Genomic DNA, 22156 nt, shown 5'->3' on the forward strand with positions numbered 1-22156 from the left:
AATGTATGGTGATTAACATAACATAATAAATAAATAAATAATAAAATAAAATAAAATAAAATAGAAGAATGCAAACAAAGTAAGATTAGAGGCATGGCTAGTCAGCTCCATTATAGAAAAAAGTATGTGGAGGTTCCTGGAAAGTATTTTGCCACACAAAGAAAGGCTACATATGACCTGGGTATTAAAGGTTGAATTTAAGCATAAATTCTTCCCAGGACTCTAGGTAATCTGTTGTGTTTCTTCTCGATACCTTGGTTAGAATCAGTATCAAGTCATAAATCAGATCACAAACTTGCATATGCACAAATATCAAGATCTACACTGGGATCCTTGCTTTATTTTTTTATTTTTTATTTTTTTAAAGATTTTATTTTTTTATTTATTTGAGAGAGAGAGAATGAGAGAGAGAGAACACCTGAGAGGGGATAGGGTCAGAGGACGAAGCAGACTCCCTGCCGAGCAGGAAGCCCGATGCGGGACTCGATCCAGGGACTCCAGGATCATGACCTGAGCCGAAGGCAGTCGCTTAACCAACTGAGCCACCCAGGCGCCCTACACTGGGATCCTTGCTTTAAAGGACAGCCAGAAAACAAGAACTTTAAAGGTTCTGGGTAATCTAAGCCTTAACAAGTTGAAGTATGATTAATGGACAAATACAAATGTCATCATGCAGGAGTTTGTTAGAGATGAAATAACTCAGGCCTCACTCCAAAGGAATCAGAATCTGGATTTTAAAAAGATCTCCAGGTGATTCATACGATTTTTCACCTTGATAATAAGCACTGGTTTGGTGGCTAGTTGCTTGGATTACTTTCTTTCTGCTTGCTACCACCAGAGAGTGCTTGGCCAGCTCCAAGAGATGTTGATTCCACTACCCATGCAATGGTGGAGTAGAAGGGAATGCTTTCAGGAGCTTTATTTGGTGGAGCTAGACAGTTACTGAAATCCACTTTATTAGAATTTGATTTCATTCCAGGGAGCACTGTTTATATGTCATTTCCCTTGGCTCTGGGGTGAATAAAACATGATCCCTACATTGAAAAAGGGACAGTTAAGTAGACAAATACATAGAACGTACTGATAAGAGCAACTTGTTGCACTTGTTTTATGATGTATCAAATAGGCTTATTTATAAACATCTAAAATGCTCTTTGAAGAATAAAAAATAAAAAATAAAATGCTCTTAACTGATTCTGTAATTCCTCACTGTTATGTAGTAGCTCAGTGGCCGACATTCTCCTGATTAATGATGACGACATATGGCCTTTTGGCAAATTGAAGTTTAGTAGGAGAGATGGAAATATAAGTAAATATTATAATACGGTGTGAAAAATAATTCCTAATTATTTATAAAGTTATACAGAGATATTTAACATTTTTCTTTATTTTTGTTTACCTTATTACATTTTAATTCAGTAATGTGTGTATCATTTGACAGTCTTACATATTTCCAGTAAGCAATGTTATGCTGGCTCATAAGATAAGATAGGAGGCATTCCCACTTAATTCTTTGAAAGAATTTGCATGACATTGGTATTAAAACATTCTTAAATGTTTTTAAGAATTCATAGTGAAGCCATGTAAACATGAAGTGTTGTTTCTCTTTCCCTCTGTTAAAATGTTTGAATTAATGATGGAATCTTTTGGGGGGATGATTCATTTTTTTAATGGATAAGATTATTCAGGTATTAAATTTATTTCAAGTTGTATTTTCCAAAGAATTTGTCTTTTTCACCCTGATTGTCAAATATATTGGCTTAACCTTGCTCATAACATACTCTGTCTAATCTGTAGGGTCCTTTGTAATATTAGCAAAATGTGCTTTTACTTATTTTTTCCCCTTGATCTCTTTTGATAGGGTTTTTAACAATTTTATTAATATTTTTAAAGAAACTAATTTGGCTTTACTGATTTCTTTTTCTGTTACATGTACATTGAGCTCTGGTTTCTTCATTATTTCAAACCTACTTTTGAGGGGTTTCCTTTGCTTTACTAGTTCCTGGGTATGAAAACATAGATCATTAATTTTTTTTAACATTTCTTCTCTTTTAACATCTCTGTGGAAGGCCAAATGTTTTACCTCTTTAGCTTCATTGCCTTATATTTTCAGTTCAAAATATTTTCTAATCTCCCTTCCAAACTATTGAGTTTATTGGTTATTTAGAAATGTACTGCTTAATTTCTAAGCCATAGCAGATTTTCTAGCTTAATTCCACATTGATCAGACAATACCTGCTGGATAATTGCAAATAATTCTATATTTTCACTTTTCTATGTTTTGACTCATTTTATAATTGAATATTATTTGTGTCTTTGAAAATACTATGCATCCTTTTACATGGGTAGGTACAGTATTCTATATATGTTCCTTAAATGTGTTAACTGTGTTGTGTAGATATTTTAGGTCCTTTTTGAATTTTTATCTGATCGATATATTCAGAGAGGAGTGTTAAAAATCTTCCACTGTGATTGTGGATATGGCTATTTCTCCTTTTAATTCTGTCCATGTTTGTTTTATATTTTTTGCAGCTGTATTATTCTATTCAGGCAATACTGACTGTAATATCTTCATGTGGACTGAACTTTTTTATCATCATGGGCATACCCTCTTTATCTTTAGTGTTACTTCTGGCTTTAAAAACTACCTTACCTGATATTAGAATTACATGATGTTTTGTGTGTGTTTAGATGACATATATGTTCTACTTTTTCTTAGTTTTAAATTTAAATCCTTATATTTAAGAGGTATCTGATATATAACATATAGTTGGGTTTTGTGTCCTTATCCAGACTGATGGTCTTAGTCTTTTAAGTAAAGGATTTGGTTTACACTTAATGTAATTACTGGTATGTCTGACATTATAGCATCCATCTTGGTATTTGTTTTCTTCTTCACCTCCTTGTTTTTTGTTAGTTTTTCGCCTTTCTTAGATTCACTTGGATTATTTAATTATTTCTATCATTTAATTTTTTCATCTATAGTTGGTTTTTTGCAGTTATGCTTTCTTTTAGTCACTACACCAGAAATTATTAATCCTTGAAATATTATAATCTACTATAAATATTATCTTTACCATTTCCTTGCTTAGAACACTTTAACTCTTTTCTACCTTTTGTGCTATTGTTGTCATGCATTTTAGTTCTACGTCCATTTAAATTCCAAAAGACTTTACTATTATGGTTTTGTATTTTTTTACTCATGTATTTATCCTTTCTATTACCTTTTTTCCTGAAATTCCACTTTTCTCTCTGGAACTTTTTCCCCCTCTACTTGAAGAACTCATCTTTAGTATTTCTTTTTTGTTTCATTTTTAAAAAAATGTATTTAAATTCCAGTTAGTTGACATCCCGTGTAATATTAGTTTCAGGTGTACAATATAGTGATTCAACACTTCCATACAACACCCTGTGTTCATCACAGCAAGTGCCCTCCTTATATTTCTTCTAGTGCATGTTTGCTGGTAGTGAATTATCTTAGTTCTTGTTGCCTGAAAATAATTTTACTTTACCTTTATTGTTGAGCCATATTTTTGCAGGGAATGAAATTCTAGGCTGCCACTTTTAAAGCCCTTTAAAGGTGTCATTCCATTGCCTCCTAGAGTCATTGTTTCTGCTGAAAGTTCAATTGTCAGCCGTTTTGTTGTTTCTTTAAAGGCAATGGGTCTTTCATCTTTGATGGCTTTTAAGATTTTTCTCTTTGATTTTGATTTCCAACAATGATCCTCGGCTATACCTGAATGTGGTTTTCTTGATATTTATTCCACTTGAGATCTGAAAGTCTTCTTGAGTCTGTGGGTTTATGTATTTAATCAGTTTTGAAAAATTCTCTGTCATTGTCTCTTCAGATATTGCTTCTGTCCAATTTTATCTCTCTTCTCCTTCTGGAAATTCAACATTTGTATACTGAGCCTTTAGCTGAGCCCTATATTTTTCTGACATTCTTTTTATAGTTTTATTCTTTCCTTTCTGTGTTTGTTGACTCTGTTCTTTGTTTTGGATATTTAGTATTAACCTATCCTTCAGTTCACCAATCTTGTCTTCTAATCTTTCAGGAACTCCTACACCTAATGAGTTCTTGCTTTTAAATATTATATTTTTCAGTTCTGGAATTACCATTTGATTCTTTATATAGATCCCGAATCTGTGAGGGTAAATTGTTCATCTTTAAATATATTATCTCTTCATCTATAAATATATTATCTCTTAATAATATATTAAATATATTATTTTCTTCAACATGTTGGTTTTTTAAAGTCCTTACCAGGTAATTAAAATATTTGCATCATCTGTTGCCCTGCCTCAGTTATCTGCTTCTTCTTCACATTCGGTAATGAGGTTCTCTCTTTTAGCATGTGTAGGAATTTTCAATTGCCCAATATCATGCACACAAATAAATTGTAAAGACTAAGATAATGCTATCTTTGTCTTGAGGTGTTTCCCTTTTTCCTCAACAAGACAGATGAAACAATGGCTGATCAGCTTATTTTAATCAAGGACTATACTGAACTGAGCCTGGATTTTAGCTCTGAAATGTTTGTAGTACCACTCCTTTGCCCCTGGTTCACTCTACAGATTTCTCAACTATAAGTTGAGTTTATTCTGTAGAGCCCCACTCTTATCTTCAATCTCCATTCTGTAAGACTGCCCCAAATTTTTTACTCTGCCTTTAGTATTCCTATTTATGTTTTTAGCCTTACAGAATTCAGCAATTCCCTAAAATAATAAAAAAAAAAAACCCTCTAAAACAAAACAAAACAAAACAAAAAGCAACTGTCCATGTGCTCGAGGACCTCTCCCTCAAAGCTATCCTGATTTATACATACCCCAGAAATAGTCACGTAGGGGTTCAAAGCCTGGATTCTTAGCATCCTTCTCTAATCAGAATCAGCAAATGCCCCCAGGGTATAGCATATTTAAGAAGTCAGCTCATCTCTTTGTGGTTACTTACCTTTTCAGAATATCATTACTTCACTTCACTACTGTTTGTGAATTGTTGGTGTCTGAAATTTATAATATATACACACATAAACACTATATATTTTTTTAAAAAGTCAATTTCTTGCTTCATCTCATAGTCAAACTATAAATATTCCTGTAGGCCCCTCTCTGCCAAATCATGTTTTTTCCTCTTTTATTCATTTTTCAAAATATAATTTGCCATTTATTTTCTTCTCTGAGTCAGATGTGAATTAAGAAAGTTGGATTCTTTGGGAATAATAAAAAATCCTCTTGGACATGTTGAATTTAAGGTGACAATGGAATTGACATGACACCAAGAGAAAGTTAGAGGTGTGGTACTTTAACTTAGCAACAAGGTCAGAACTGAAGATATAAATCTGGTAGATATATGTGCAAATGTGATAATTTAAGTTATGACAGTAGACGGCATTTTCAAGTGAAAGAATGTAGACAGGGAAGTAGAAAGGTTCAAGGACCCTATTGCTCACTTTAGGGGTATTAAAATGAAGTGGAAAAAGTAAGCAAAGAGAACTGAGGAAGTAAGAAAATAGGCAGTTTAACTCAATACACTATTAAAGAAAACAAGAGAAGAGAGGCAGTGATGGTTTTACCAAATTACAATACGTTGGTTTATTTCTAGTTGGGGGGCAAGATTACATTATATTTAAATCTTAATTACATGTAGGACATTTTTATTCTACATCCTAAAGCAAAATCTTTCATTTCATTGGGAAATGAAAAATTTTCCTATTAGTTTAGAAATAGTTAAGTGAAGTTTTCTTAGACTATATACATTTTACAGTAAGAAAAGCAAAATAAAAATAAATCCAATCAATTTTCCTCTTTATATTTGTTAAATTTAGTCTTAAATAAATTATAAGAGGTGTTCTTTTTTTTTTTTAATAATTTATTTATTTATTTGACAGAGAGAGACACGCAGCAAGAGAGGAACACAAGCAGGGGGAGTGGGAGAGGGAGAAACACGCTTCCCGCTGAGCAGGGAGCCCAACGCGGGGCTCGATCCCAGGACCCTGGGATCATGACCTGAGCCGAAGGCAGACGCTTAACGACTGAGCCACCCAGGCACCGAGGTGTTCTTTTTTATGAATAATTGCATAGATATTTTTACTTCTTGAAGAACAGCACTAATTCAATTAAAAATGACTATAGCAGATTTCTCTCCAAACCATCTTTTTCTGTATGAAATCATAAAAGCAAAGTTTGATACAAGCACTGATTTCATTGAGCAGAAAATATCCAAATTATTAGATACCTCTTTAAATGAATAATTTTTTTATAGAAGGAATAAAACTGGGATTGTTGCAATAGTACATTTTTTTTTCTACACAGTACTTACATCTGGTTTTAAGCATTTATTTCCTATTTCCTATAGTGTGTGACAGGTTTTATCTTCTTCTTGTCTCTTACATTTGCAAGAGTGCAATTTTATTCCCCAAAGCTTAGATAGCCCACATTCTTACATGGCTTTTTAATCTATCAAATTATTAAAATGAAAATTTATATCTAGATCTTAGAAGCGACTATCAAAATTATTAAAATATCACGGCTTTCTAAAAGTTGCTATTGAATGTGTTCATTCTGAAACATACACATCACTAATTGCTTTAGGCTATGTTTAACTAGATAAGTTTTTGATAATATAATGAAGACTGATTGATACGCATCTGCATCCTGATTCTCAAAGGATTAAACACAAACAAATTGGGTTGTGTTAAGTGTAAATCAAACCCTTAGTTACTCCTTTAGGCTCTGTAAATTTATTTCTAAAGACAGGTGCATCATTCTCTAATGTTGCCCCATAAATTACAAAAGTAGAAACTAAGAGCTCAAAATAGTCATATAAATAAAAGTGTTAGAATATAATTTCAGCTTCTGAATAATTTACAATTGTATCACATCCAATAGGATACAGATTTTTACAGATAACCTGAAGACCACTATATATTTTCCCTGTGTATTACTATTCAAAACTTATTTCATAAATTTCATTTTCCCAGGTACTGAACCTAATAGGTGAATTGCCATATTACATGTGTTTTCCTTCTAATTGCTATGCACTTTGAAGTTCAAAATCTAGACTACAGAACAAATAGCAGATCTCTTCTCTTTTCAAAATAAGTCAACTCAGTTGATAACTGGGATTAATTCCCATTTCTCTCTATTTGATATGTGAGCAAGAGAATCACAACTGCCCACAATAATACAATGCAACAACAAGACTATTTACATGAGGAGTTCACAAAACTATTAATCCAATAGTCCAAGTCACATTTAATGTTCAAAGGCAATTGCCGGGCGCCTGGGTGGCTCAGTTGGTTAAGCGACTGCCTTCGGCTCAGCTCATGATCCTGGAGTCCCGGGATCGAGTCCCGCATCGGGCTCCCTGCTCAGCGGGGAGTCTGCTTCTCCCTCTCCCGCTCCCCCCTCTTGTGCTCTCTCTCTCTCTCACTCTCTCTCTCAAATAAATAAATAAAATCTAAAAAAAACCAAAAAAAACCCAAAGGCAATTGCCTACAAATTTCGCAGACACTTTGGGTTGCAAACTAATGTCATCTCTGTTTTCTTAACAGAACATCTATTAAAATATCAACCCAGGGGCACCTGGGTGGCTCAGTCGTTAAGCGTCTGCCTTCGGCTCAGGTCACAGTCCCAGGGTCCTGGGATCGAGCCCCACATCAGGCTCCCTGCTTCGGCCGGAAGCCTGCTTCTCCCTCTCCCACTCCCCCTGCTTGTGTTCCCTCTCTTGCTGTGTCTCTCTCTGTCAAATAAATAAAATCTTAAAAAAAAATAAAAATAAAAATAAAAATAAAAAAATAAAATAAAATATCAACCCAGGAAGTAACACACTGTAGGATGTTTTAGGATATTTAGTTATAACACTAGCATCCAAATAATTAATGTAAATAAGGTAGAAATAATTATCATGAAATATAAATGTTTATTTGTTGCTATCATATTATGTACTGTTTTACATTAATTCTCATTACTTTGTCAATTTCACTGAGACAAAATTTTTAAAAAGTAGTTTCTCTGGTTGATTAGTTTTATTTTCCCTTAGGTCTCATGAGAATAATAATTAAAATATACTAATAGATAGTTTAATAATAGTGTTGGGTTTACACAGAATTTTTGATGAACAAAATATATTACTTATATAACTGTAGGTACTAAAGAAACTGAAGATCAAACAGGCCAGGCCTGTGTGTCATATTATTGTGATTAAGCCATTTCATCACTGACTATATACACCGGGTTGGTTAATGACTCTAATTTCTGGATCGCTCCTAAGTACATGGCATATAGTTTAGCAGAGAAGATACTGTGGGAAATGACAACACAAAATTCTGAACTCTAATAGGTAATAAAACGTGCCTTAATATTTGGCCACTTTTTATCACTTCTTGCCTATATCCATTACGAAGAAATCATCTATTTACAAAACATTTTATGGAAATAAACACACTTCTTTCACTTAAAAAGACTACAGAATTTCCTCCTTGATTCTATTTCCCAATATTTCTCCCTCAGCCTCAAACAAACTGGCCCACTTCCATGGTCAAACTATTTTTATTTATTTTTTTGGTGGAGTGAGGAAAAAACAGTTTATATTCTGTAATCTAAGTATGATCAACAGTTTCAGGAGTCCCATTTTTGAGTTTTCATATATCTGTACATTTTTCAATCACCATTGCCTCCTTCTGGCACTGCATTACTTGAAGAATGTGAGGCAGCTGCAGAAGCTAAAGAATTAAATGGTATAAATACACCTTTCTCAAACCCTTTGAGTAGCAAAGGGAGGAAAAAATTCAGTACAGATAACTATATAACTTTGCCTTTTATGGTTTTCCTTTAGATTATTTGTTAAAAGGAAATTATTAAATTTTCATGTGCTCTGCAGAGTCTTGCCTTGGTTTATAAGATGAAAAGAAAAAGGGAATATTAACTACTTCATTTCCAAGGGATAGACACTACCTGCCTATGTGCATTAGCAGAATTCTTAGTCATTTGGGTTGCAACTGTCTTGAACTACAATGTTTTAGGATGTGCCCTCACTGTGGATTCAATGCCCATGTCGGAGGTCAGGAGATCACAAGCTTTATTCTGTGCCTGCAGTGATCACGTGGTGAAGTGAGCACAATTACAGAACATTTCTGCAGCCGGCTTGGCTCAAATCTCCCTCTCTCCTTCTTTATATATATATATCATATATATATAATTACAAACTCTGATCTGCTAGATTATTTTGCTCAGGCAATATATCTGAACACATGCCTTCCAATTTTTAGGGTGATTATTTAAAATAAAAAATATCATTAAAAATCATTCTAGTATGGAATTTCTCTGAACAAAGTAGATTATAGAGCAGCAGGGATGTATAAATTGGGTAAGAGATTCAAGTCTTGGGAAGCAGGTATGCTTTTCTGGTACAGAGGAAATGTGAGTTGTAAGCAGCTATCTTGTCTGTGTCCTTCTTATGCTCACCTGAACAATTTCTTTTCCTTGGTCACGGTTTCTTCGGGAAAGGATTGCCTGCTGCCGAGAATGTGGAGGACAATGCCCGGCAAGAATCATAGAAATGCCATCTACCAGCACAGATTTTGCAGAAGGCCACAGTGAGAATGTGCCCAAAATCTGATCATAAAAGCACAGGTTCCAGAAGCTTTGGTTCTATCTCATACCGTAACGTCACCTCTTACTTTATCCTTCATCATTTGCCATTCAACAAAATAATCAAGATTATTTATACTCATTATAAAGCCACATCACAGTTAAATAATAAACTTCCTTGAAAATGCTCAGAGTGCTTTGTGCAGCTCCTGTATGCTAGATTACAAATGTCTATTATCACTACCCCCATCTCCCACCCTCTAAAATATAAAGCCCTACAAGGGTATTTCCTGGCAACTTTTTAGCTCTTTTTACCTTTTAAAGCAGGCTATCATCTCTGAGTTTTAAAAAATGTCAACATCTTTGCAGGGTTTTTGTGCTCTAATAAGGAAAGGGTATAGAACATTTTAAAATCTGTCTTTAAAAGTTAATATGAAGAAGGATAAGTTTGCAACTCTCCCAAGTATCTTTTTTTTTTTTTTTTTTTTTTTTAAATTGTCAAGTATTTTTTTTTTTTTTAAAGATTTTATTTATTTATTCATGAGAGACAGAGAGAGAGATGCAGAGGGAGAAGCAGGCTCCCAAGGAGCAGAGAGCCCGATGCGGGACTCGATCCCAGGACCCTGGGATCATGACCTGAGCCGAAGGCAGACGCTTAACCATCTGAGCCACCCAGGCGCCCCTCTCCCAAGTATCTTAAGAAGGATTTACTACTACTTTGAATGACTATCTCATTTGGCTTATTTGCTGGTAATTGCATTCCAATAGAAGAAGGATGCTGGTTTTAGAGATCTAAAAACTACATTATTTCAATAGCAAAAGCATTCATGTTAGAAATATAACAGTAATATACATACACAAGCAAACATAAACACATTCACATGAGGATAGCACAAAATAAAAAAAAAAAAAAACCTATGTGAAAAAGTATGTTAAGTCTTTCCTAGACTATTTATAATTAATTATATCCCTCTGGTAACAATTTTATTCAACTAAAATCCATTAATTGTTTGAATTATTGCATTGCTACTTGGGTCCAAACAGGAAAACCTCTAGGACAGCAATAAGCAAACTAAGTAATTTCAAAAACCTTCAAATTTTTCAAAATGAAAAAATTCCTGTTCTGCTTCAGAAATCTCTCATCAGTCAATGTTTTAAAAATAAACAGCATGGTCACTGTAACAATCATTATTTCACACTAGTTTTGTTTAAAAATAATAAAGGCACGTTTTGTGACAAACTAAAACATATCTTTGATGGTAGAAAAGCAGATATATATGTGAGGACATCTTTCAATTTACCTTCATTCGAGGTGCATCTAAGTGACAAGAGCAGGGTGAAACTCTGCCTTATTTAGGAAGAGGCTTGTTAACACACTACTGATGACTCAGGCAAATCAGATGGCAAATTACCTTTGAGAGGTCCCCAGCCTCCAAATAGAAGCAGATAATAAACACATTCCAGGTAACCCAGAGGACTAGCCAGACAGCATACTGTAGAAAAAGCAAGAGAGAAGTAACATAAAATTAACTTTGAATCAGCTGAGTAAGATTTAAATGGAACTCAAACTTTTGAACACCCAAATCTTAAGATTAGTGGAAAATATTAGATATTACTTCTAAGGAACAGGCTGAGGTGCACATTTTTCTCTCTGTTGATTTTTTTCTCACTGTTATGGCCTCATTATAGCCCAAACTTGCTTAGGGATAACTTTTAGACTTTTATAGTAGTAGCCCACATTTATGTTTTAAGTGGGGATGATTATGTTTCCTAGATATCTAATAAAATTGGATACACCAAGAGATATATCAAATAAAAATCATCCAAAAGAGACTCATATCTTCCTTTAGCAAAATCAACCCCATGCTTGATAATATACAATCTTTCTCCAAGTTATCTGGTGTCATCTTCAAATCAGTCCCCATGCCTCAGTCCCATCTAACCAGCTTAATTCTTTGGTGTCTTCCTTTCCTATCTCTCTTCACCTTCTTCTTTTATTCTCTCATGATCTCTCATTACAGCAACCATTGAGTTATTATCTCTGATTTTACACGGTTGGCTATTCAGTGTGTTTTCATCACTTATGACAAATTTTTCTTACCAAGATATAGTTCTCAGCATTTGGTCAACTAAAATATATTAAGCATTTAGAGGGCAACATGCTAGACGGACACTGAAAATACAAAGACCAAAGATAAATTCTCCCTGAATTCAAGTCAAGTGACAGAGACAGATAAGAAGAGATGATTCTTATACAAGAATCATAAAAAGATTAGTTGAGCACAAGGAAGGAATATGGGAGAAGTATATAAACTATCCTGAGAAAAAGTCCTGCAGAGCTTAACAGAAAAGATAAAATACCTTCCATAGAGGTGAAGCAAGCTATTTTGTGGACTTTACCAAATAAAAGTATGGAGGTTATAAGGGCTCTGATGGAAAGTGCTGGAAACAAAGAAAACATCAGGTGTGAACTCTACAAAATAAGACAAGAAGATATCATGTCATTTCTCTGCTAAATAAATTCCAATGGTCCCCATTCTGTACATGGTGCAATCCAAAATTTTTATTTCATAGTTCAAGAACCTCCATGATATTGTACATGTTATTTTTTCAGACACATGTTTCAGTTCATCTCTTATGTCATTAGGGATTACAGGCACATCAGATTACTTGCTGTTGAGCGGACACAGAAAGCTATTTCTTACTTCTGTACCATTTTGTATACTATTCCTCTATCCTTTAATAATTTTTCTCTTCCCTAGGTACTCCTTTACCACCTATCAATATTTTGGTTTTTCACCAAAGCTCAATTTAAATATGGCTTCCTGAGTGATAACCAGTCAGAATTGACTTAGCCCAATGAGTAGTGCTTAGTGCTCCAATGAGCTCTTGCTTGCCTCAATTTGATTCCAAATGTCTTATATCTAACTATTTGTATATTTTCCTCCAATGTCCAATCATAAGCTCCTTGAGAAAAGGGGCTTTTTAAAATGTATGTTTATATCCCTAAATTGTTAACTTTGTACAAAACAGTCTTCAGAAAGTATTTTGCTAATCAATGAACGAATGAGGAATAATCCAGAGAAAATTTTACTCTTTTCAGATGGAGAACCCATTCTCCTGTCCCAGACCTGGTTTTAATGAGAATACTATGATCACATATGTAGTGTGAAGAGTAAGGGTCCTAGATGATGAGTTTATGTAATAATAAATAGTGACTCAGCTGCTTTCCAGATGATGGATTTACCTTACTGCTGAATATGTATATTGTTCAGTGAGAATAAAGTAAGAGCAATAAACTAAATGGTCCAAGACATAAGAAGGAGTTAGAGAGTTCTGTATGAGGTAAGGGCTGGGGACTGGATATAGGGTCAGAAACCTAAATAGGCTGCAACTAGGAATGTTAGTTATAAAACAGAGATCCAATGAATATTTAAGTTTGCACAGTATTGCAAAGTGTATATTCATCTTACAATTTAAAAAAAACACCAAAAATCTAGACTTATTTGACTCTTCGACAGATTTGGATCTAAGTTTTAGAAATATAATGAAGTGTTGGGTCATACTTTAAAGGTAACAGGTTAAGAATTAAAAGTGTTTATAGTTTCCAGTGACTTGGTTTAAGTGACTTTATAAAAGAATAAAAGAGTGACTGACTGAAGTTTTTTTTTTTTTTTTTAAGATTTTCTTTATTTGACAGAGAGAGAGATAGTGAGAGCAGGAACACAAGCAGGGGGAGTGGGAGAGGGAGAAGCAGGCCCCCCGCCGAGCAGGGAGCCTGATGTGGGGCTTGATCCCAGCACCCTGGGATCACGACCTGAGCCGAAGGCAGACGCCCAATGACTGAGCCACCCAGGCACCCTGACTGAAGTGTTTTATCCTATCCTTTGTTCATGGTGATACACTTCTCCCACCTTATTTATGATGGGAAGCCAAATAAGCAGTATTTTCTAAAAGCCAAAGTAGCAGAATTAGGGGCACGTGGGTGGCTCAGACGTTAAGTGTCTGCCTTCAGCTCAGGTCATGATCCCAGGGTCCTGGGATCGAGCCCCACATCGGGCTCCCTGCTCAGCGGGGAGCTTCCTTCTCCATCCCCCTCTGCCTGCCGCTCCCCCTGCTTGTGTTCCCTCTCTCACTGTGTCTCTCTCTCTCTGTCAAATAAATAAATAAGATCTTAAAAAAAAAAAAAAAGAATATCAATGTTGTAGTTTTTCATTTTCACAATCGAAATTATATTTTAAGCTCCTTAAATGCTGAAAAGGTTTTCTGCATCCTTGAAGTACACATGTCATAGGCACTACTTCAATATTATATATTGAATATATAATAGGAATTTGACTTTTTATCCAGATACATTTAGACATTATCTACACTTACTTACCTTAATGTGTATGTGCAGATCAGATTATTTCTGACTTAGCACCCTACATAATTATAAAGCATTCTATATCTTGCTTTATGAGCTGCTTTTTTTATTCGTATTTATTAGTAATAACTTTTTTTAAAGATTTATTTATTTGCGAGAGAGAGAGGGAAAACGGGGAGGGGGGGCAGAGGGAGAGGGAGATTAAATTATACTTAGCTTGGTTAAAAAAACAAGCTGAAAAATTTATTTTTCAGTCCAAAATCAATAATTTTATGAAGGATAGGTGAGATAATGGGTCACAAGCAAATGAATAGCACATAGAGATTAAGAACTTGAGACCTAAGCTCAAGCTCTAGTCAGTTGGGAGCTCTGTGGCTATTTTCATGCCAGACGGTCTCACTACACTTTAGTTTCCTCAAACATAGAATAGCCTTAGTAATAGGAGCAAACACACATAGTTTATATGAAGATGGAAAGACAGAGTGTTTGAAAATAGTCAGTATTTGAGTTCTTACTACCTGCTGCCATTTTATTATGATTATATCACCACTTCTTGTTTAAATAATATAGCAGTAATCCCCAATTTTTTATCTCCTTAGGATACCAAAAATATACTTTTCACATTAATGTAAAACATTCTTTTATCTAATTGAACTTGCAATCTAGACCTGTTTCCCTGAATGCCACCTATTCTTCTTTAGAATGTTCTTTTTTGATACATTAATGCCAATGTTGATAGATCAATGACATTTTATGAAACCAATCTTTCCTCATTTAATTTCATTAAAACTATAATTTATTATTTCTGACTTAGCACCCTACAAAATTATAAAGCGTCTATATCTTGCTTTAGGAGCTGCTTTTTTTATTCGTATTTATTAGTAATAACTTTTTTTAAAGATTTATTTATTTGCGAGAGAGAGAGGGAAAACGTCGGGGGCAGAGGGAGAGGGAGATGTAGAGAATCTCTTCCTGCTGAGCATGGAATCCCAGATGGGGCTCGATACTAGGACCCTGAGATCATGACCTGAGCCAAAATCAAGAGTCGGATGCTTAACCAACTGAGCCACCCAGACACCTATTTTGTTCTTCTTTTTATCCCTTTTCTCCCACAGTAATTTAGAAGGATATGTCCAGAATGAACATAACAAATATTCTTTCCATATCTTTGCAATTTACTTGCATAATTTTCATTTCATCCTATACTTCACTACAAACCAGTTGGCCTCACAACGGACTCTACATCATTAAAGATTTACAAAAAAGAATTATCACGGTTAGTGGTGTGATACCTTTAATAAACCACAGAAACCCACACTATGCTAAGGGGGTAATTCTTGCATTTTCCAAAAGCCAGGCTTTATCTCATTTAACTTTATTCATTAACTTTCTCTCATTTAACTTCTATCCCCTTTTCTTCATTCTCCTCTTTTTATTTTTCATACTTGCTTCTCTCATTTTAGTAGCTGGCATTTGCCTAAATCAAATCATCCCCAAATGAATTTTGCCTAGTTTCTTAAATATAGATTTTGGCATTCCCTTGTAATCTGGCCTATGAGTGATTTTTTGTCAATTAAACCCTATCTTTCACGCTTCTTAAAATTACTCATAATTATTTAAGAGTATGAATATCTGTACTAACTTCTTCCCAGTTGCTACAGCTACAGTTGATGTGATATAACTGACAATTGCTCAGTTTGAATATAATTGAAAACGATGTCCTGCCCAGGAGAGATAACCTAACAGGATAACAAAGTATCACACTTTCCAGATATCACCTTCCTTGTAGTTCTTTGCTATAAAACTAATTTTTCTTTAGCCTCTCCATTTTCTGTGAAAAATAAATCTGGTATTTTATGTTTCAGGTTAAAAAAACCAAACAACTATGAGATAACTGTGGTGATAGAAAAACCCTATTGTATGATGAAATTCATTTTTTAAAGGCTGATTTCTGTAACACTAAATGGACCATTGGAGAGGCTGATTTAACTTGAGTCTCCAACTAAATGGTAAAAATTATCAGCTGAAAAGGAATTGAATCATCATGGTTTCCCTCTTGTATTTGTGGCTCTAATGATGAAATAAAATTAGCTACATAAGATAAAAATTAGTTAAGGCTGTCAGTCATGACAGGCCAAAATATTGGCCAGATCCACAGACACGGTGCTATTACATGCCATGGTTACATAGTAATTAGCAAGGTAGAGCCTCAGATAAGAAGGCTGGTAAACATTTTATTGGAAAATAATGATTTGCACCTTAATGACACTGCCATTGCTTTTCTACCTCTCTCTCTTACGATAAAGCTTCCTAATTAAAGTCTGTAGTTTTTGAATTATAAAGTATATTTAACACACACAAAACATATGAATTTTAGCATTAGTTTCTCAAGTTTCATGTACACACACATACACAGATACAACTTTTTCATCCTTATTTGAATTATATTCAATTTATAAGTTATTTTGAGGAAAACTAGAATCTTTAAGGCCTGTATTTGCAAAATAACTTTTTTTCTACAAAAATTCTGGAAAAGAGAGGTTATTAAGAAAAATGGATTTTCTTACTTTCTTACTAATTCACAATGATTCTAAAATCAATTTCAAGAAAAAAAAGAGTTTCCCATTAAAACAAGCATTCCTTGAAGAGGAGATTTAAATTCATGATTTTTCTGGCTTTCTAATTTCTTATCTCTTTCTTTTGGATGTCTGGGGAGAATAAAACATATTGGAATACTATATTAGTAGATAATAATCCAATTTTTCAAAGAACATGTTTCTATGTTTATTTAGGCATTTTTTTTGATAGTAGAAGATTTCTCATGCACAATGTTACTGGGTGAAATTTTGAATAATAACTACATTTTAATTATGTAATACATTCTAATACATTTCTAATTATGTTTCACTATAACTTATACTTTTTAAAATGTTATGCATGAAAATAATTTTGCTTGGACCCTCGAAGAGCACCCTTCTTGCAAACTATTTCGTTGTTTTCTTTCTTTCCTCTCCCTTCCTCCATATATTCAGGTTACAATTGGACTGTAAACTACATGAAGGCAGAGACTATATTTTTTGTTTACCACAAAAATAGCTGGTATAGTGTGTGTGTGTGTAGATAGATGATATATATATAGATAGATAGATAGACAGGGATAGAGATATGAGGAGGGAGGGAGGAAAAGAGGGAGAGGGAGAGAAAATGCTAACGCAAACATATATAAATATATACAAATGGACTAAATTATATTAGTGACTTTCTCTTAAAAATTACAATTTAGAAAACTATTATTCAGTAATATTACTGTAACAATTAGAAGATGAAAAAGGGTAATGCAGTTCAATCACTGGCCACATGATGCCCTAAATACTTAATTAGAAAAGGAGTTGGGCAGTGAATCAGTTCACATTTCATAAGCACCAGCTGGATGCAAGTGACTATAACAGATGCTGTAGAGAAACATTACAAGGATATAACTAAGTCAATCCCCTAAAATGATTTTTATTTATCACTGATATGCAATTGATGCGATCTATAAGAATGTTTTCAGGAATGATTACTTTTAGTACAAAGCAAAACTATCAGCTCAGCAATATTACTGATACGGTGCCACTAATAGAAAAGGAATAATGTAATCCATTCTAGTAAACTGTGTTAGAAGCATTCTTAAGAAGAATTATATTAGTAAATCATATCTTAAAAACAACTTCTTTAAGCAAGGGTTTAGAATTATTAATAATCTGGTGTTTTAATAAATATAAATCTATATTCATAAAACAAATACCCTTGGTCAAAATGGTTAGACTATATTCATCTTTTGTTCAAAGTTAATTACATTTTAGCTTAATTTTAGCACCTTCAACAGCAGTATCACAATCTGCTCAGGCATTCTCATCAATTCCTCACCCATTGTTATGATTAAAAAAAAAAAAAAAAAAAAGAGCAAAAGTGGCCCAATAGAAAGGAGCTTATTTCCTAATTCTTGATCATTTTATGACCAGGGACAGGCTGCTTTATGATTTAAATTCTGCCTCTTAACTCAAATATCCTGTTATATCTATGCCACACTATAAAAACTTGTCCCTTAAGAGAAATACCTACATAAAAATACACTGTTATTACAACTTCCTGTTTGACCAGGGATGAAGGCTCTGATCAGTTAATTAGACAGAACTGGATAGAAATCCAATTCTAATCAGACATCATGTTGCAGATCATAAAGGAAGGCAGGTTTCTACCTTCTCATTTTTTACCAATGCTGTTATCATATGATTAAACTTCCTTGTGATTTTATATTTACTTAGATATTTTAAAGACTGCATAACTTTTAGTTCATCTTAAAATAAGATTTATTATTCTTTTCTCCCAATTACAAGAAATTTCTTATTGTAGAAAATACTTAATATTTGAATATCAAAAAGAGAAATTTGGAAAATACCATACTTAGATATAATCACTGGTATCATATATGTTTAAATTAAATAGGAATCTTGTTCTATATTGTTACTAGATTTTTTTTCCACTTGATTAAACAGTCACCTTGAGTATTCTGCAACACACATGTCAATTCAATGATAAACTATGAGTTATTCAACTAATTCTCTGTTAATTAACTTTTTTGTGCTTCTCTTATTCTATTTTGATCAATTGCTACAAATTTGGATTTTCCTTAAAATGTTTAGTTTGACATATTAAATCATACCTGAAAATATTTTGCTTACACAGACTATTTCTAAGACTATAAATGTTAGACTATCCAATGGGCATTATTTTAGTGAACATATAAACATGGCTATTAAGTTTTATGCAACTCCAAATAAAGGCGGTATCCCCAAAGGTATTCTATTCTTCTTGAAGCAAAGAGTAGAAAGTAATTCTCTTTGATTGAAAAAAACAATAATACTCATTTAGCATGAAGACATCTGTATTACCATGAATTTTAACTCATTGAAAATATTTCATACAGAGATATTTATAGCTCTACAGCCCTAAAGCTAGGAGTGTTCCTTTGAAAGGACTTTTGATATTGAATAAAAATAAATCAAACTATATAGGAACATTCTAACTGATGTATGCAAATAAGAGATTTGAATAGCTAATATAACAAAACTAGTGAGAAATTCCAAATCCACAGTTTTAAAATCTGAAATTTATACAGTTTAAGAATCAAACGGTGATTTTATTCAATGATATTTATTTGTCAAGCAGGGTTTTTAGATGTTGATACATAGATTATAAAGTGATAAGTGATGAGAAAAAAATCTTCCCTCAAACTATTAAAAAGGCTGTTTGTTTCATTGTCACATAATCATCACCACTTGTGTTTAAAAGTGACATCAAAAACAGTATTTTTGCTAGTCAGTAAATAATTAAAAAGTCAAATATACTGATCTCATTGGTTTTAGAAATCATAGTTAACTCTAATAAGAGCGGTTTGCCCTGTGTTGAAGTTTCTTGGACTAGCCCAATAATACTTAAAGTATATGAAATTGCTTCTAGGTCTGGTGTTCTGGTGTTTGAAGATCAAGTCAAGACGATATTATAATGTATTTAAGGAAAATTAATATCATGTGAATTTGAAAATTGTTATACCATACATGTAACACTGTATTTCATTACTTTGCTGCTCCTCTGGTCCCCACATATAAGATGGTAGCCTGAGAAATAGCCCTCCCAAAGGTACTCACATCCTAATCTCTGGAACCCACTAATATCACTTTATGTAGCCAATAGGAAAGGAAGGAAGGAAGGAAGGAAGGAAGGAAGGAAGGAAGGAAGGAAGGAAGGAAGGAAGGAAGGAAGAAAGGAAGGAAGGAAGGAAGGAAGGAGAAAAGTCTTTGCAGATGTTATTAAAAGTTTTTAAATGGGGAGACCATCTTGGATTATCTGGGTGGGACCAACGTAATCACATATATCCTTATAAATGGGAGGCAGATGGATATTTTACACACACAAACAAATGGACAACGTGAATAGAACAGAATGAGATTTGGAGGTGTCAGCCTTGAAGATTGTAGTGATGTGTCCACAAGCCAAGGAATCTTAGCAGCTCCCAGAAGCTGGAAGAAGCAAGGATGGGATTTTCCCCTAGAGACTTTGGAGGTAATGTGAGCCCTGATTTTGGCTCAGTTATACTGATTTCAGACTTCTGGATTCCAGAACTAAGAGCGAATGAATTTCTGTTGTTTTAAGCCACCAAGTTTGTGGTAATTTTTTATAGAAACCACAGAAAACTAATCCATCCATCCAACTCTTCTGTCCTCCAAAATCTCCCTGTCAATAAAATGTAACCCTGGAGATGATAATGCCTAGTACTTGTGGAGATGTTCAATTATCTTCAAAATTGAGATCCACTCCCTTTGGACAATTGTATCACTGCTTCGGAATCTGTCCATTGCTAAGGTTTGAATGGCATGCAAACAGAAATATTTTTTTAAACTTGTTTGTCTTATGTAATTGCTGTGAAAATCTATAATAGAAAATGAGGTACTCTTGTTTTATGAGTCTCAATCAGTTTTTAGTATATTTCCAATATTCTAACAATATAAGCTTGTTTTATTGTTTTCAGAACTTACTGCATAAAGTTCTAGGATGCAGAAATCAATAAATTCAGAGTCCTGAATATTGCCAGACTTGTAAAAAATGTCAAAATTAGTTAAGTACCTGGAAAATATATAATTTCAAGTAATGTTTTATTGCAACTAACTTTGAAGGCAAGGAAGAGGAAAAGCGATAACCATTATCAATATGATGGGCTGATATTTTTTAGTTGGGACAATGGATCACATGATACTAAAAATATTAACAATTCTAATAAACAAATAGCAGTCCTAAATTTATCAACCATCATAGTTGGCCTTGAAAAGTTGGAGAGGTGTTAAATTGCTGATTACTTAATATCTGTCAACCCAGTATTTATACCAAATATTCTTCTGTGTCACTTTTTCGCAAATATTTTAACACTCAGTAAATACTGTGACATCTGGCCCAGTGGATTAAGCGGAAAGCATTATTTTAGGTATATGCGCATTCCTATGACCATTTTGACTACTTTGATGGCATCTATGACTCTAATTCACCAGTGTATCCTACGATGCCTAAGAATGTTGAATCCTCTTTTCTTATGGCAAATAATTAATTTAAAGAAGACACACTCTTATCCACTATTGAATTATAGCCTTCAAACTGTGGTTCATGAAAGAATTCATGGCACACATGGACAATGATACTACTTGTAAGGCACAGTAATGTAAATAAAGGGATAGCCTGCTGCTGAAATGATTGAATCAGGGGCTTTGGCCACCCCAGGTTCCTGAAGGACTCAACATGCCAACACATTTGCAATCTCTTAGCTGTGACACTACTGGGAAGTTCTGCTCAGGAAAACATATATAATGAACAATTTCTTTTTAAAAAGATATGCTTGCTTATGTATCAAAAATAAAGTCTGCCTGTCTGACCTGATCAGTAGGATAGCTAGTTCCGCACAAGTCTTTATATTCTATATAGTCACTTAAAGGATGTTTTGGAGTATCACATAACGGACCCAATTAATTGTGTGATAATTGTAGCTAACATGGACAAATCAAAGAGGCAATGTTCAACTTAATGGACAAACGTAAACATGAATATGTATTTCTCCTACAGTATTCTAAACTAGTACTTGGTACTTTTTAGACTGCAAATATTTGTTTGAATAGTGAAGTTCCAAATTTACATCTGTTAACACATCTTTAAATGTTAATAATGAATTAAAACTTATAGAGTGTTCTTTCCATCTTAGAAGTATTTTTCGTTACCTTTCTTTTTTTTTTTTTTTTTTTTAATTTACTAAATCACTTTTCATTTACTATCTCAAAGGCAGGGCTTAAATTCATTACCATCAGGACTATGTTGGTAGGATGGGTAAAAATGAAAGCAAAATGAAAAACAACTATTCAATCAGGAATGCTTTGGCTGCAAGTAACATAGTGAACTAATAGGTTTAAATACTAGGGTTTTTAAAAAATATTTTCTCATATATGAAGTCTGGAAGTGGACTGCTGTTGGCTCAGTGGCTCAAAGCTGCCATGGCTCTAGATTGATACTGCTAGAATTTCTTTCAAATCCTCACACAATAACAAACCCTGCAGGCAGAAAGGTGCTGGGCAGAAAAGGTCCCTTCCTTCTGCAACACTTCATTCTTTCAGGAAAGAA

General features: G+C 33.7%; 1 protein-coding gene across 4 annotated transcripts in view; it reads right to left on the reverse strand.

The window, feature by feature from the left end:
* The window catches only part of NKAIN2 (sodium/potassium transporting ATPase interacting 2), a 968314-nt gene that overhangs the window by 430075 nt on the left and 516083 nt on the right, over positions 1-22156 (reverse strand). For all 4 annotated transcript variants that reach the window (XM_078054784.1, XM_078054785.1, XM_078054783.1 and 1 more), the window contains one exon: positions 11004-11084. In XM_078054784.1, the coding sequence (XP_077910910.1) occupies positions 11004-11084 (81 nt within the window). The remainder of the gene's footprint in view (positions 1-11003; positions 11085-22156) is intronic.

The sequence above is a fragment of the Halichoerus grypus genome, chromosome 9 (genome assembly GCF_964656455.1).
Source record: "Halichoerus grypus chromosome 9, mHalGry1.hap1.1, whole genome shotgun sequence".
In the NCBI taxonomy this organism is placed as follows: domain Eukaryota; kingdom Metazoa; phylum Chordata; class Mammalia; order Carnivora; family Phocidae; genus Halichoerus; species Halichoerus grypus.